Below are 13,751 nucleotides of genomic sequence, written 5' to 3' on the forward strand. Positions count from 1 at the left end.
GAGGATGATATGGCTCCGAAGTGAAACCAAGCATGTTTCAAACATGATTCTAAAAGTATGAAGTGAGAGTTACGGTATTATTGTCATCTATGGACAAGCTATTAAATGATATTTCTATTGAGACATTTGATTAATAAAACAGCTGACAGATTTCTACAACTTCCCTTCAAGTATTACTTCCGTCCTGTCAGTTTATAAAGAGAAAATACATCATAAAATATGCGGAGCAATGAAGATCAATGCAAAAAACAGCTGTTTGATTATTGCCACCACACAGATACAACTTCCATCTGTAATACATCAAGAGTCCATCATTAAATTTCTTTCACACGAAGGTCATACCAATACCATGTAAAAGTTAAAGCTCCATTAGCTGTAACTGTTGATGCATTTTCCAGTAATTTTGTTCCATGGGTGAAAGACAGTTTCTTGTTACTGTTGATGACTATTAAAATCATAGTCAGGATTCATATTCATTTGTCAACAGAAAATTTGCGTATTGTGCACAATGTTGTGTCAGCAAAGTTGATGCATTGTAGGTGAACATACCGCAGCCCAAAGAACAAAAAAATTGATTTGTTTTATAGAAGAACGATTACAGATATGTTGTCCACTTTATAATACATGTACACCTTTCTTTGTTGCATGTCTGACAGCATCCTAGAGAGTGGATATCAAACTTCCATCTATTGTCAAAATGAAAAGCATGAAATATGTTTCCAATGAACCAATCAGACCTCTCTATAAACTACCACAATTTGTCACCAGATCTTCTGCACAAACATTAAAGTTTGCTAAAGAACTTGCAAAATATTTCATAACTTTTTGAAAGAGAAATTATGAAAGATATTTCTTTTTTAATTTTCTGTAAATACAGAGTGGAAATAAAATCAGTTCATCTTAATTTTGTGTAAAGTTCTGCATTTAAGTTCCATTAAGTTACATTCACATCATCTACAGCTTATAACATTTTGTTTTCATGTCTTAAAAGCATTTTGTCTTGAGGAGTTGGCAGGAGGTCTGACATGGCCAAGGACTGCAGAAGGTCAACAAGCCTTGTCAACAGAGAAATGTCCAGCCCACAGGGAATTCAGTAAGTTCCGTACTGCCCATGTTATTTGTTTAATCTAAACTTTTACATTGTTACTCGCATCAATCATAGGTTTCTATTGCAGATGGTGAATCCGAAGATCCATGGTTTTTGATATTCTGAAATTAGTTGGTGATATACATGTATGATTTATAGCTTTCATTTTATTAATTACATTTTGACATGTTTACAACCTGTGATACTTAAACTTTTGTTCAACAGTTGTCAAGCTACCTGATATTACTCTGTGTTTGACTGCTGGTGTAAATCCTTTTGAGTTCAGTAATTATTGTAAGTTCCATGTGTGAACTACATACAAAACTGACATGACCTATACCTTATCTTCCAGGGGGCCTAGCAAAAGCAACAAGGAACTGCTTGGCAAACCTCAATGGTGCATCATGGGGGCCGGTTGAGAAACAGAAATGTGGCAGAAAGGTCAACATAAACACTGAATTGCAGCATTTGACAGAGGTAGGGTTGTGTGTTGTAGGCTTGTTGGTTTTATAATCCAGTCTGTTCATTGGCATTGCCAAACTTTCTATCATGAGTTATAAAACAAGAGGATTACACCACCACATACATTACATACAATTAACTATTCAGCAGTACAGATTTATGCTGTGTGCCCTCATTTCTCAACTCTTTGGGTCAATTAAAGGAATTTCTAATATATCTCTCAGTCGGCAATATACCAGTACATACATGTATGCAATAATGTCAATGGTTTTCTCGGTAATATTAAATAGTCTTCTCAAAAGATAATTTTGTTGACTCAGTCGTGTCTCAGTTTTAATGAAGAGAACACCTTGGACAATTGATTTATTTGCTGGTGGGAAAGTAGGAATTAGTGTTAAATTGTTGTGGGACTAATAAATTGTATCATTCATCATACCACAGGTGGAGATTACTGAAAACAATGTAGAAACCGTGGCCACACAGCTGTCTGACCTAACCACTGGTTATGCTAACTTTACATCAACTGGAGTAACTGATACAGCAGATGTTCTTGTTAACATTGTGGCTCACACAAACAGTTCACTGGTATGTAACTGTATAGAATTATTCTGTGTCCAAGCTTATGTGTTTGTAATATCAGCGGGGAAGTACATTTGTCTCTGGCAAATTTGGATGTCTTCCTTTCATTTGTTGGCTGTGTATTCCAACTGTTCTTCCATTAGATGTGGAGCTTTGGGCATGAGGTTGACAAATCTTTAATGCTCGAAAATATGTATCATATACTCTAGATTTTTTTATTATTGTTTACTCAAAATACAGTGTTAACAATGCAAGTATATAAAGATTTGATGATGCAATGCAAGTGACCGTTTGCAAACTGAAAGCATACTTGCATGACAATGTTGTATTTGATTCAAGTTCAGTGCTTTTTATTTCACCATGACCATTGCCCAAGACTTTATCCTGGTCACCCCCAAATTGTTAGCAGGTCCACAGTCAACATCGATAATAATGGATTTGGGTAGAAGCATGATTGTGTGAAGGGTTAAGTAAAAAATCATAACATGATTGTGATTCGTTCCTCACACAGCAGGTGTATTTTTCTCATTCATGAAGGAGTCCACATCTGGGCAGAAAGTGACTGGTCTAGTAGAGCATTCTTTGCCATTCAGATTCTCACAACATCCACTTCTCTGCACGTTTCTCCACTCCTCAGGTCAGCAAGGAAATCGTCAACTCCCTAAGTAACCTGATGCAAGTGGATCAGGCAACCCTAGGAGAGAGTCAAGAAACGGCCAAGGCGTCTCAGAAAACCATCATGGCTCTTGAATCGTACCTTGAGAAGGTAGAACTCAAAGGAAATCAAACTGTGCTGCAGGCAGTAGATGAACAGATCGGAATTGAAGTCATTCAAGATGAGCCCGTAGCCTTTCAAGATGGTATTGGCTTTGTTTCCATGGTAGATACCCAAGGAAATGACGGAGATGAGATCGGTGATTTGTCTGTCCAAAAGATGCCTGATAATGTTGTGAAAATGGATAATCGAACCGACGCTTCTATAATGATACCACCAAGCGTTCTCAATTACACAGATGACAGTGAGTGGCAAAATACCATACATTTTATTATATTATTCATTTAATATCATATTGGGGCTGGGCCCATGAGCTGGCACAGCTGCGCAGATAAGGATTGAAAATGCAATTTCAATTGAAAGTGGCGGATCACTGTTTACAGTAGATCGGTTTTCAATAAAAACTCTTGAACTGAATCTTTTTCCTAACAGGTGTTGATGGCCTTTAACATGGCAACTCATATGGCAGCTGGCTTTAATAGACAGGCTACCCGGACTGCATTGTATTTTGCACTATGACTTTGACTCTTGACATCAGTCATGACAGCTTGAACGATGTTATGTATTTCATCCCAAACAAAAATATCAGTGTCATTTTATTTAGTTTTAAACTTAAGTTATCTAATAACTTTAGAACCTCATTGCTGGCAACTCTTTATTGATGTAAACAAAAATCCACCGTGCCATGCATGGGGTGATGCACTCACAAGCATTATGGGATTGCAATGATAGCAACTGTGTGGTCAAAGAATTTTGTTTTATCGTAGTTCAGTGACATACGCATATCAGTGAACTGCTTGCAGAGCAGGTACGCATATCAGTGAACTGCTTGCAGAGCAGGTACAAACTGAACAGGCAGCCAAAGTATGTTTGTCATGTGTCTCATAGTGAGATTGCAAGTCAATTTTTGATCCATATACATAAAGTACTGCAGCTGTAAACCTATATGCAATACACTGGAGACTCTTCGCTACATCATGTGGAGGTCTCCTCTATCAGTGTACTAAACACTTGTTCATTTAATGGCCACGCTTGAAAAGTATGTTCACATCTGTTGAGAGGACCCCAGATGTAATATCTAATTCAACATTGTCTAGGTTATGAGGCAAGTGCATCACCAAATTAATGACAAATTGCTTGTTACCTCGCTGAATGACTCGCTCTCATGATGGCATTTGTCACAATTTATTCAGTTTTCCTTGTCTTATGTTTCGTTCGTAGACAGCGACAAGGTCCGATTTACCTTTGTCATATACAAGACAGCAGCATTGTTCCAGTCCTCCTCCTTGTCAGTGATATCTGATGACAACAGGGAAGTCACCAAGATAGTAAACAGCAGAATCATTGCAGGAAGTCTGGCAACTGGCCAAAAGCAAAGTTGAAAACCTGACAGAACCTGTCGTTGTCAAGTTTCGTCCCGTAGAGGTCAGGAAAAATAATGCTAACCAAATACATTTACTTATGCTGGCAGTTTTTGATATGCAATATTTGATTACTAGAATTTATTATGAGGAATGATAACATAGCCTTTAATTTCCACTTCTGTACATCGGTTCAAAGCCATGTGGATGTTTCTGATACAATTGTGTATGTAGATTTGTCTTATGTTATCATTTGATGAATAGTGATTGAAAACTATTATAATAGCTTTGAACGAATAATATATCCTAAGACACATGCAGAGAGAGAGAGCGAGCCACCAGTTCATGTATGTACAGTGAGATTAATGGCATAAATGTTAGTTATTTCCCCAGTTTACTGCAAGCTTACAAATTTTCACAATACTTGCACATGGGAAAAAAAAAAAAAAAAAAAAAAAAAAAAAATATATATATATATATATATTATATATATATATATATATATATATATATATATATATATATATATATATATGTATATATGTGTAGATATCCTTTCCATATCTCACTCATGTATTACAGATTACAGATACAAGTATAAGAATACTGTATACTTAATGAACCATATTGTACAGATATATTTTCCAATGCGGATACAATTTAAAGAGAAAAACATTCATTAACATATAGTTAAATACATGTAGCTATAATATCAGCTTTTCTTGTTTTGCTGTGGTCATGTGACTTGATCATCAACTTTAATTCCTTGATATTCATGCTGCAGGCAAAGTCAGATGAAATCATCAACACTAGTCAGTGTGTATTCTGGGATTTTGATGCCAATGATGGGTACGGTGACTGGTCCAGCAATGGTTGTCACTTTGTTGGTGTTGAAGACGGGAGAGTTGTCTGCCGGTGTAATCATCTTACCAACTTTGCAGTACTGATGGTGAGTGTTCATGCTACTTAGTTTACTGTTAAAAGATTAAGTGCTCAGCTGAGTCAGCTCTGATATTGAAAATATCCGTTTATGACACACTGTCTTTGTTACTGTTATGAACTGATAAGTTTCATTTATCAAAAAATTGTGAAAAACTGCACGTGAGTACAACACGATATTCAATATCTCATGCCAACGAAGGATATATACTGTAGCCTTCTTTACGATTTGACCCGTAAAATCAAACGATTGAACAGTAAACTCAAAGGATATTTGAATAAAAGTTGGCTAATCTTCTGTGCAGCAGCTCAGAAAGGTGTGCTGTTAGCTGATGAGTCAATTTCATTATTTACAGTTGCTGATAGCAATTGGCAATGATTCACTAATGACAATGACTTTCGACCAACTAAATAGCTAAAAGCTTCCAAGACGTGGCACAATGGCCAAAAGTTAGAATTGCATTGCGTTGACAGTCATACATGGTGTGCATTTAGGGCAAATGAGTACTTTGTACATGTTACATACATGTAAGTGGACTGTTGTGACCCATAATTTGTCATGAGAACAATGTCCTGGACACACTGAGAAGTATGGACCTTGCATGTTAGCAGACCTAGTGTCTTTTCTTGCTCAATGCACACTTTTACTCATGGTCAACATGTAACAGATTGATTGTCAAAGCAGCTGCAGTAGATATCGATGTGATGGAAAATATAACCCAATATAATATATGTGTTTGCACATTTATTTATGATTTGTCACTAACTCAACTATATTTTTATGTCATGATTGTTTACAGGATGTCCACCGTAACCAACCTGATGCTGTCCATCTGTTTGCTTTGGACACAATCAGCAAGATTGGTTGTCTGCTTTCAATAATAGGCCTGTCAGCGACCTTGGCAACTTACCTAGGCTTCAAGTTAGTACTCACATCTCTTTAGAGGTTCACTGACATGGATATATCCATAGAATCGTTTATTGCAATTCTGCCTCCTCTACTTTCTCGTGCCAAGGCGGTTTGAAAAAAACCCTGTCCATACTTTGGGAGCAAGCTTGTACAAATTAAATTCTCAAAATTATTGCTTTCCATTCACATTCGATTCCAATTTTTGTGACTGTATAAAACTGCCAAGGTCAAATTCAGAGGGCTCAAGCTGAGTATATATAAGAGTACAATACAGTAAATAGTAGCCGCAAAATTTTAACATCCAATACTCTGTCACGAATTTACAGCACTATAGTATAGCATTTTCATCAGAGTTGATTATTCCATTTTAAAACGCATAACTTTCTCTGTGCATATTTTGTATTGCATCAGAAAACTACGGAAGACCAGACCACAGCGGATTCTGATCAACCAGTGCATTGCACTGCTGTGTCTGATGCTTGTCTTTATAGCTGGCATTGACCAGACCCACAGCTACTGGGGTTGCATCTCTGTGGCAGTCCTCTTGCACTTCTTCACTTTGGCTGCCTTCATGTGGATGGGGATGGAGGCCTTCAACATGTACATGGCATTCATACGCGTCATGCCCATGTACATTTCCTATTTCATGGTCAAAATTGGCATCATAGCTTGGGGTACGTTTTTGTGCTTTCTGTCACTTCATTCAAAAAATCATTGCCAGTTTTCCATATTGTAGTGTATGAAATAAAAAATGTCAATATTTTTAAAAGAATTTGATAAACCATATTGTGATGAAAAGATGCATATGCACAACTTAATTATGAGCTTTCTGCATACATTAAATATGAATGGAATTTACAGGCTACATGTATATATCAGTCTTGGCATTTCAATTTTAGTCAAATTCATGTGAATTAGGTGTTGCTACATATTTTTCCGATAAAGCTGCATAGTTTATAACTGATTTATAATTGATTGACGGTGTTTTACATGAAAAACACTATATAACCCTCTGTGTGGATGGAGTGTGACAGAGTGGATGAGAAGGACAGCTAACACATCAGTGTCCTACAATTTCCCCTCTTACAGGTGTTCCTCTGTTGGCAGTTGTGATAACTCTGTCCCTTGGAGTGGAGAATTACGTCAGCGGCAAAGAATAGTGAGTGGAGAAAATTATTTGCTGTGAATTCGCACCTTCTGTGCACACATAGCAGTAGGAATAGTATCCTCTCAAACTTTCGATGCATTTTTCGGATGGCAAAAACAAACAGCAAAGCATAGAGGCTGATGGTACATTACATTTTTAGTGTCTTACTCAAAACAGCATCTCTTCCTAAAGAGACAGTGCCCCTGTCTTGCGATGTTACTTTTCATTAATTTTGTGTGAGATAATGCTTCACTGATATTGCTTTGCTTCGAAAAGCATGCTCACTGTACAGTTGTTCAAACCCTAACTTCACCCTGAAAAACAGATAGATATTGAAACTGATGTGAGTTTTCGTGGTACATATATTGAAACTGATGTGAGTTTTCCTGGTATGTACCAGATGTTTGTGAACATTCTAATGAGAACACACTGTTAACCATAAAAATCTCACCACAAAGTATGTATATGGTGACTAAATCATAATCTAATTATGCAGATCAACATTATTTGAGTTTATGGTTGATTTCAAGAAGGGAATTCTTGTTTTCTGGACATAACAAAATATAGTAATCTTGTCTCTTCATGTGGACAATATCTATCACAAAATAATCTTTTCCCTCTCTCTCTTATTTGCTTTATAGTTGCTTCATGGCCCATTATCCGTTCTACTATGCATATGTCATTCCCATCGCGGTAATCTTGCTGTACAATCTAGTCGTCTACACCAGGGTAATCATGCGGCTATGTGCCAAATCCCAGGCAACCACCATGGACAAACCCCAACACCTGCACATGAGGTGGCAGATCCGCAACTCCATCTGCATCCTCCTCTTGCTGGGGTTCACCTGGATTTTTGCATTCTTCGCTGTGGAGGAGGTCACCCTCCTCTTCCAGTACCTCTTCTGCGTCTTCAACTCCATGCAAGGGTTCTTCATCTTCATCTTCTACTGCCTGGACCAGAAGGACGCCAGGGAGCAGTGGAAGTCGGCCTGCAGCGTCTGTCCCTGTTTCCGCAAGAAGAGGAAAAAGTACAAGTACCGGTCGCCAGGCTTCGATCTCATCTACCACAATCCCACCTACACCACATCACAGAGTCATCGGAGCAGCATCTCCTCTACAAAACAGTTCAGTCTGGCCAGCAAGGACTCAGTCGGAGTCAACCATCAAACCACCCAGACCACCTCTCCACTGCCTCATTTTGTGCAATAGAAACTGGATTTATGTCATAATGAAAAAACTTATGAGCTTTTGAATAACTGGTAGGGAAATATGATAAGCTTGTAATATGGAACCAAATGTAAATATATATTTATATATGCTTTGATCAGCCTACATGTATTCAATCTGATTTTAAGCAAGCTCTTTCATCTTAAAATGTCGATAGGATGTAGCCAACAGCTTTTAATGCTAAATTCGTATTTTAAACAGAGGCTATGGGTATTATTTTTCAGAAAATGAATATCACTCAAGTTAGGAGTCTTGAATCATTTCAAAAATTATCAGGAAAATAGGCTGAGTAATCCTTCCTTTGTGAAGACACTTTATTGGCATTTCCTACCACAAGTTGATGAATGCAAGGAAATGTGCATTTTGTTCTCTCCAATACATGAAATATACAGAGTATTTCACAATTGCCTTTTGCAACACTTACTATGATAAACATCCGTCCCTCACACTTTATATAAAGAAAACATTCATTATTTATAGAGTGCTAGATCCGAATACCAGTACTCTGTAAGTCATTAAAGGTTACTGAAATCTTCTGTTATTGTCCTGAACATCACAGTAACATCAAGTTCATGGTCTGGTGTTGTATACTTTTTGATACATCTTGCCATTCACTTCAGATTATTTAAAGTAGTGCTGCTGCATTTATTATCATTGAATGTAGCTAGATACATGTATTGTAGAGTTCATCAGATGATGTTCTTACATTTAGCATATAACCACAAAACACCAGGTGATCCTAAATATCTGACCAGTATCTGATGAACACAGTCTCTAGCAAATCAGTATAGATACCTGACATTATTTATAAGTTATTGGCTTTCATGAACATTACTCGTTTCATTGTTTCAAAAATATTTAAACATTTTCAGTCAATAATTGGAACACTTTTACTTCACTATTCTCAAGGTTACCTTATCTTCTTTTTACTATATGTATTGAAGTTATTTGAAGTACAAGAATGATGTGCAAGATGCAGCACATTCCCTAAGTCAGGAATAATCAGTGTTTACAAGCTTAAAATACTTGCCCTTGTAAGTATCAACATGAAAGTCTCTGTTACTGTAGTGTTTAGATTCTAATGGACTTGTACACAGGGTATTGATGTTTCATGATAACAGCTACGTAGATTCGATAAAATGCTTCCTAGTTCACCAGGGTACAATCCATCTTGAGGACTTTTGTTTCAAATGCTCCGAGTTTTACAACATGTCCCTGGTTTGCTGCTTCGTGTGGACTCATTTTAAAGCCTTTGAAGTCACTTAGGTTTTTCCCATCTTGTTTCGTGAAAATTGAGACTCCAATTATTAGCAGAGAGTTAAGAAAGGATGTAAAGTCAATTTTGAACTTAAAATCTTAAAATATCAGTAAACTTTTAGGTTATGTGTTTTTTTCAATCCGGAAATTTTCAGAGTGACCCTTCGCTTTTTACTCTCGTGTGAGAGAAATTAGTTTACCCTTTCCTGGACTAAAGTTTGTGGAAAAGTTTAAAATTTATCATTTTAAGACCCACATTATGTTTACTACAAACATTTAAAGGGAAAGTGTCATCGGAATTGCGCCTATGCGAGTTTCTTGTTTAAAAACAATTTTGTGCATGATATCAAGATGCACCTCATCATCATAGCTGCAACATTTAAATTATATGATGTAGATTAAGACAGACATGTTTTTAACTTTCATCAATCACCATCGTACCTTGGATACAGTGTTTACATTTATTATTTGTATTGGTCCCATACGACCTTTGATCGCAGTTCCGATGACTGTACCCCTTTAAGGATTAGAGTGTACAAGTGTGTGAGAGAGTGTATGAATGATGCAAATTTTTATTGATTTAGATGCCATTAAAAATCGTACAAGAGCTAGTCCCAGCATTTTTACTGATGAAAAATATATAAAAAGGCAAATACTGATTTAAACTGTTTGTTCCTTTTGATTTGAGCGCATGACGTAATAGAAATGCCAGGGCTTGTGAGCCAAGCTTGTAAGTTTGTGTCTCTCCAGATTTCTATGCAACATAGCTGATGACGATCATCATCAATCATGTAGATAATTTCTTGATAGACAACGTTGTTATATTTTGTTTTTTAAGGAAATTCAATAAAGGAACTATTTCACAAGTCTGTGGATGTCTGAGGCTGACTCTCTAAATATATTCCCCAAATAGTCAGACTGGAAGGCCAGCGTTTGAGGGCGCTATTTACCTATATTTTGAAAACAAGAATGTTGCATCATAGACCCAAGTAACAGGTGCATGGTAACATGTATGGCTAAAGCAGTATGTAAATGCAAACTATTTTTGATTTGTAGGCAATAACACTACCATATATTCTAAAGTGCAATGACGGATCATACGACTGTATTATTGCCCAGTGAAGCGACATCCCAAGTGTTAAGTGTTTTTAAGTTGACCAGAATTCTTTGAGTAGAATGTTGGGGGAAAAGGAACACTTTGCCAACTTATGCTGGAAAATATCAAATCAGACTTGGAAGGTAGAGACAATTGCACATCCCCATTTCAGCCACTCCAGGCATAATCTGTATATCCCGTAAACATTTTATTACAGAGAAGCCTAGAAAGACAAATGAATAAGTGTAACATTGAATAAGAATTGAATTAATTGACTGAATAACACATACAACGCATTCAATCAGATGTGACGTAAGTACCACTGCTCTGCAAACTACCACGGGAAAATCTACTATGTATATGTGCCGGCTTTTTCTGTTGATCGTGTTTGCTTTGTGTGCTACAACTCCGGCCCATAGAAAACGCGGAAAGTTTCCACAGCAGATATCGATGTGCACAGAAACGGTCGCATAGGCAGTGAATTTTCCCCTGTCTCATAGATATTTTGCAATAGTCTTGCTTCCTGGTCACAAGTGATGTCATATATGCTAAAGAAAAGGTCGACAGATTATATTTTAGACTGGAAAACGACGGTTTAGCGTCTTTGAGCGAAGTTGTCCTTAAAATTCGCCGCCGTCTTGCATGTTGCGTCGATCTCTCTGAGTACGACCTCAGACAGTAGAATTGAGACTACTGTCTATGATTAAACTGTCGTTGACTTTTACACAAATCTGCAGTTGATACAAGAAAAAAACTATTGCAACGGAATCTCTGCCAGCCTCAAAAGAATAAACAATCAAAACAATGTGTGAATTTAACAAATGCCTGAAGTATTTGAAATATATATTTGTTTAAAAATATATATTATTTAAAATTTTAAAACAAAATTTATATAAATATATCACATATATATGAATGACTTGATGAGAATAAATATTTGCAAATTTCAATAGTTCAAATATATGATATATAAAGTTGCAATAAATGTTTTGTGAGCTTTTGATTCTCTTTGTGTGACAATGTTAGTCCGAGAATCATCACTTCAGTGGACTAGCTCAAAGGTAGTACCCCAGCTCTCATTAAATGTTTTATCATTGGCGCCATCAATTTGCTTTAAAATGTGATCTCTCAGTTCACAAAGCAATTTCTTTGAGGATAAGTTTAATTTAAAGCATGTCAGTCAATCAAATTCAGCTTATACAAGGGAAGGAGACGGTTTGCTTCTGACAGCGACAGCATCTTTACTGATTTTGGAATCACCATTCTGACCGATGGTGGCACATAAGTGTCTTCTTTCTGTCTAGTCATCTAATCTAAACAATGTTAGTTTGATTATCTGATGTCTCCTAGACATAAGACATAAGAAGTCCATCAAATAAGTTAATATCTGCAAGAACTTAGAGTCATGTAATTCTACGCACGACATATCTGTATCAAAATCGAAAGATTTTCAAAGGCCACAGAAAAATTGAGTATAAGGGAGGGTTATGTTCAACAAGTTTGTTAAAAGGGGGGTATATGTGAAAAAAAAGGAATTGAGGAGGACAACATTTCAAACTACGGATATGCTCCGATTTCCTCTTATCTGGCCCACCCCTCTAGTAATAAATGAAAGCTCCCTTATTTGGGTTATAAGTCTCCAGACATCGATCTTTGATTTGTTCAAACATATCCGGTAGAGCGGTTTGCAAAGTAAATTTCTTTCACTGTCTTTTCACATTATCATTCAAAATGTCTCTCTGATTCAGATTTCAAAATCAGCATGGAATTTGCATTAGCTTATGTATATATGATATTTGAGAATGTTTTTTCCACATCTTTTTCTATATTAAAGCCAATTAAAATTTCCTTTGAAATGATTGTGCTATTACTTTGAAATGTACGTTAAATTTTCCTGGAGCTGACCTCATTAATGTTTAAATTTTGATTAAATCTGCAGCTGCATATTCGAATTTTTGGAGTGACATCACTGGTTTTGTTGGAGCCAACGAAATTACACGGTTGTAGGGATTGCAAGAAAATATGATGACGTCATAGATAATCACTAGATATAGAGCGGAACACATAAGCTTATGTCGGATGTTCGGGACCGACGACAACGCAGCAATCTTTTATTGAATTGTTAGGTCATGTTAGGTCAACTGGAGCAGCTCGAGCCGTAAGTTTTAAACCATATGTAAAAGATTGAATGTAATAGATTGATATGCTTTTCTTTCGTAAGCGATGGACAATATAATATTTTGCCACATGTAATTATGTGTGGCCGGGTCACGTGGGTCATAATATGGAGATAAGATCAAAAGATGGCGAGTGGTCAGCGGTCACATTCTGATGTAGGATGTGCCGAATACACAGTGACTGTGGATATAAATCGTTTTTACTACTTCTGCTTTTCAGAAAGTGTTAATAGGGACAATTTGTGTTTGAAATACGAGTAGCAGAACGGTAGCTATGCGTTCTTGGGTACGCATTAAAATCAGAAGGTAAAGGGAATAAATGGGATTTGCTTTGTGCGCTTTCGCCGTATGTGATTTACTCTGTGTAAATTCTAGACTTCATATTAAACTCCTGACTGCTGTTGTTATAATGCTGTAACCCTGATATGGGATAAAAACATTGGTTTGGCTAATTACAGTCGGTTTGTGATAGTCCCTCAAAACTGCACCCAAGCTACTTAGGCCTAACTGTCGTTTACCTGGTTTACATCATCGAAAACAGTGGTTTGTTTTACATGTAACATATCAGAATCGCCACTCTACTGTTATCTGTGTTTTAACAGTGACATCAACCAAAAACCACTGTTCTGGAAAACCTACCAGTACAGATTTTTCCCTTTTATTACATTTCACCGAAACAGTAATTTTGAAATCAGTTGTCTCGATTGTTATTTTTCATAATGCGTATCACGATT

The 13,751-nt window shown here is 36.7% G+C and overlaps 2 protein-coding genes across 2 annotated transcripts in view; both read left to right on the top strand.

Annotated features, from left to right (window-relative positions):
- LOC139135131 (uncharacterized) overlaps positions 1-10,613 on the top strand; it is a 39,578-nt gene extending 28,965 nt beyond the window's left edge. Inside the window, exons 10-19 of the mRNA XM_070702383.1 lie at positions 992-1,093; positions 1,440-1,564; positions 1,991-2,134; positions 2,766-3,147; positions 4,125-4,328; positions 5,049-5,213; positions 6,004-6,125; positions 6,525-6,787; positions 7,203-7,272; positions 7,902-10,613. Coding sequence (XP_070558484.1) covers positions 992-1,093; positions 1,440-1,564; positions 1,991-2,134; positions 2,766-3,147; positions 4,125-4,285 — 914 coding nt within the window. The 3' untranslated portion in view covers positions 4,286-4,328; positions 5,049-5,213; positions 6,004-6,125; ... (1 more) ...; positions 7,203-7,272; positions 7,902-10,613. The remainder of the gene's footprint in view (positions 1-991; positions 1,094-1,439; positions 1,565-1,990; positions 2,135-2,765; positions 3,148-4,124; positions 4,329-5,048; positions 5,214-6,003; positions 6,126-6,524; positions 6,788-7,202; positions 7,273-7,901) is intronic.
- LOC139134384 (adhesion G-protein coupled receptor G2-like) lies at positions 5,040-8,469 on the top strand. Its single transcript, XM_070701245.1, has 5 exons — positions 5,040-5,213; positions 6,004-6,125; positions 6,525-6,787; positions 7,203-7,272; positions 7,902-8,469. Exons 1-5 carry the CDS (start codon positions 5,040-5,042, stop codon positions 8,467-8,469), a joined length of 1,197 nt encoding a protein of 398 aa, XP_070557346.1.
- Positions 10,614-13,751: the final 3,138 nt, after the last annotated feature.

This window comes from Ptychodera flava, chromosome 6 (genome assembly GCF_041260155.1).
Source record: "Ptychodera flava strain L36383 chromosome 6, AS_Pfla_20210202, whole genome shotgun sequence".
NCBI classification, from domain to species: Eukaryota; Metazoa; Hemichordata; class Enteropneusta; family Ptychoderidae; genus Ptychodera; species Ptychodera flava.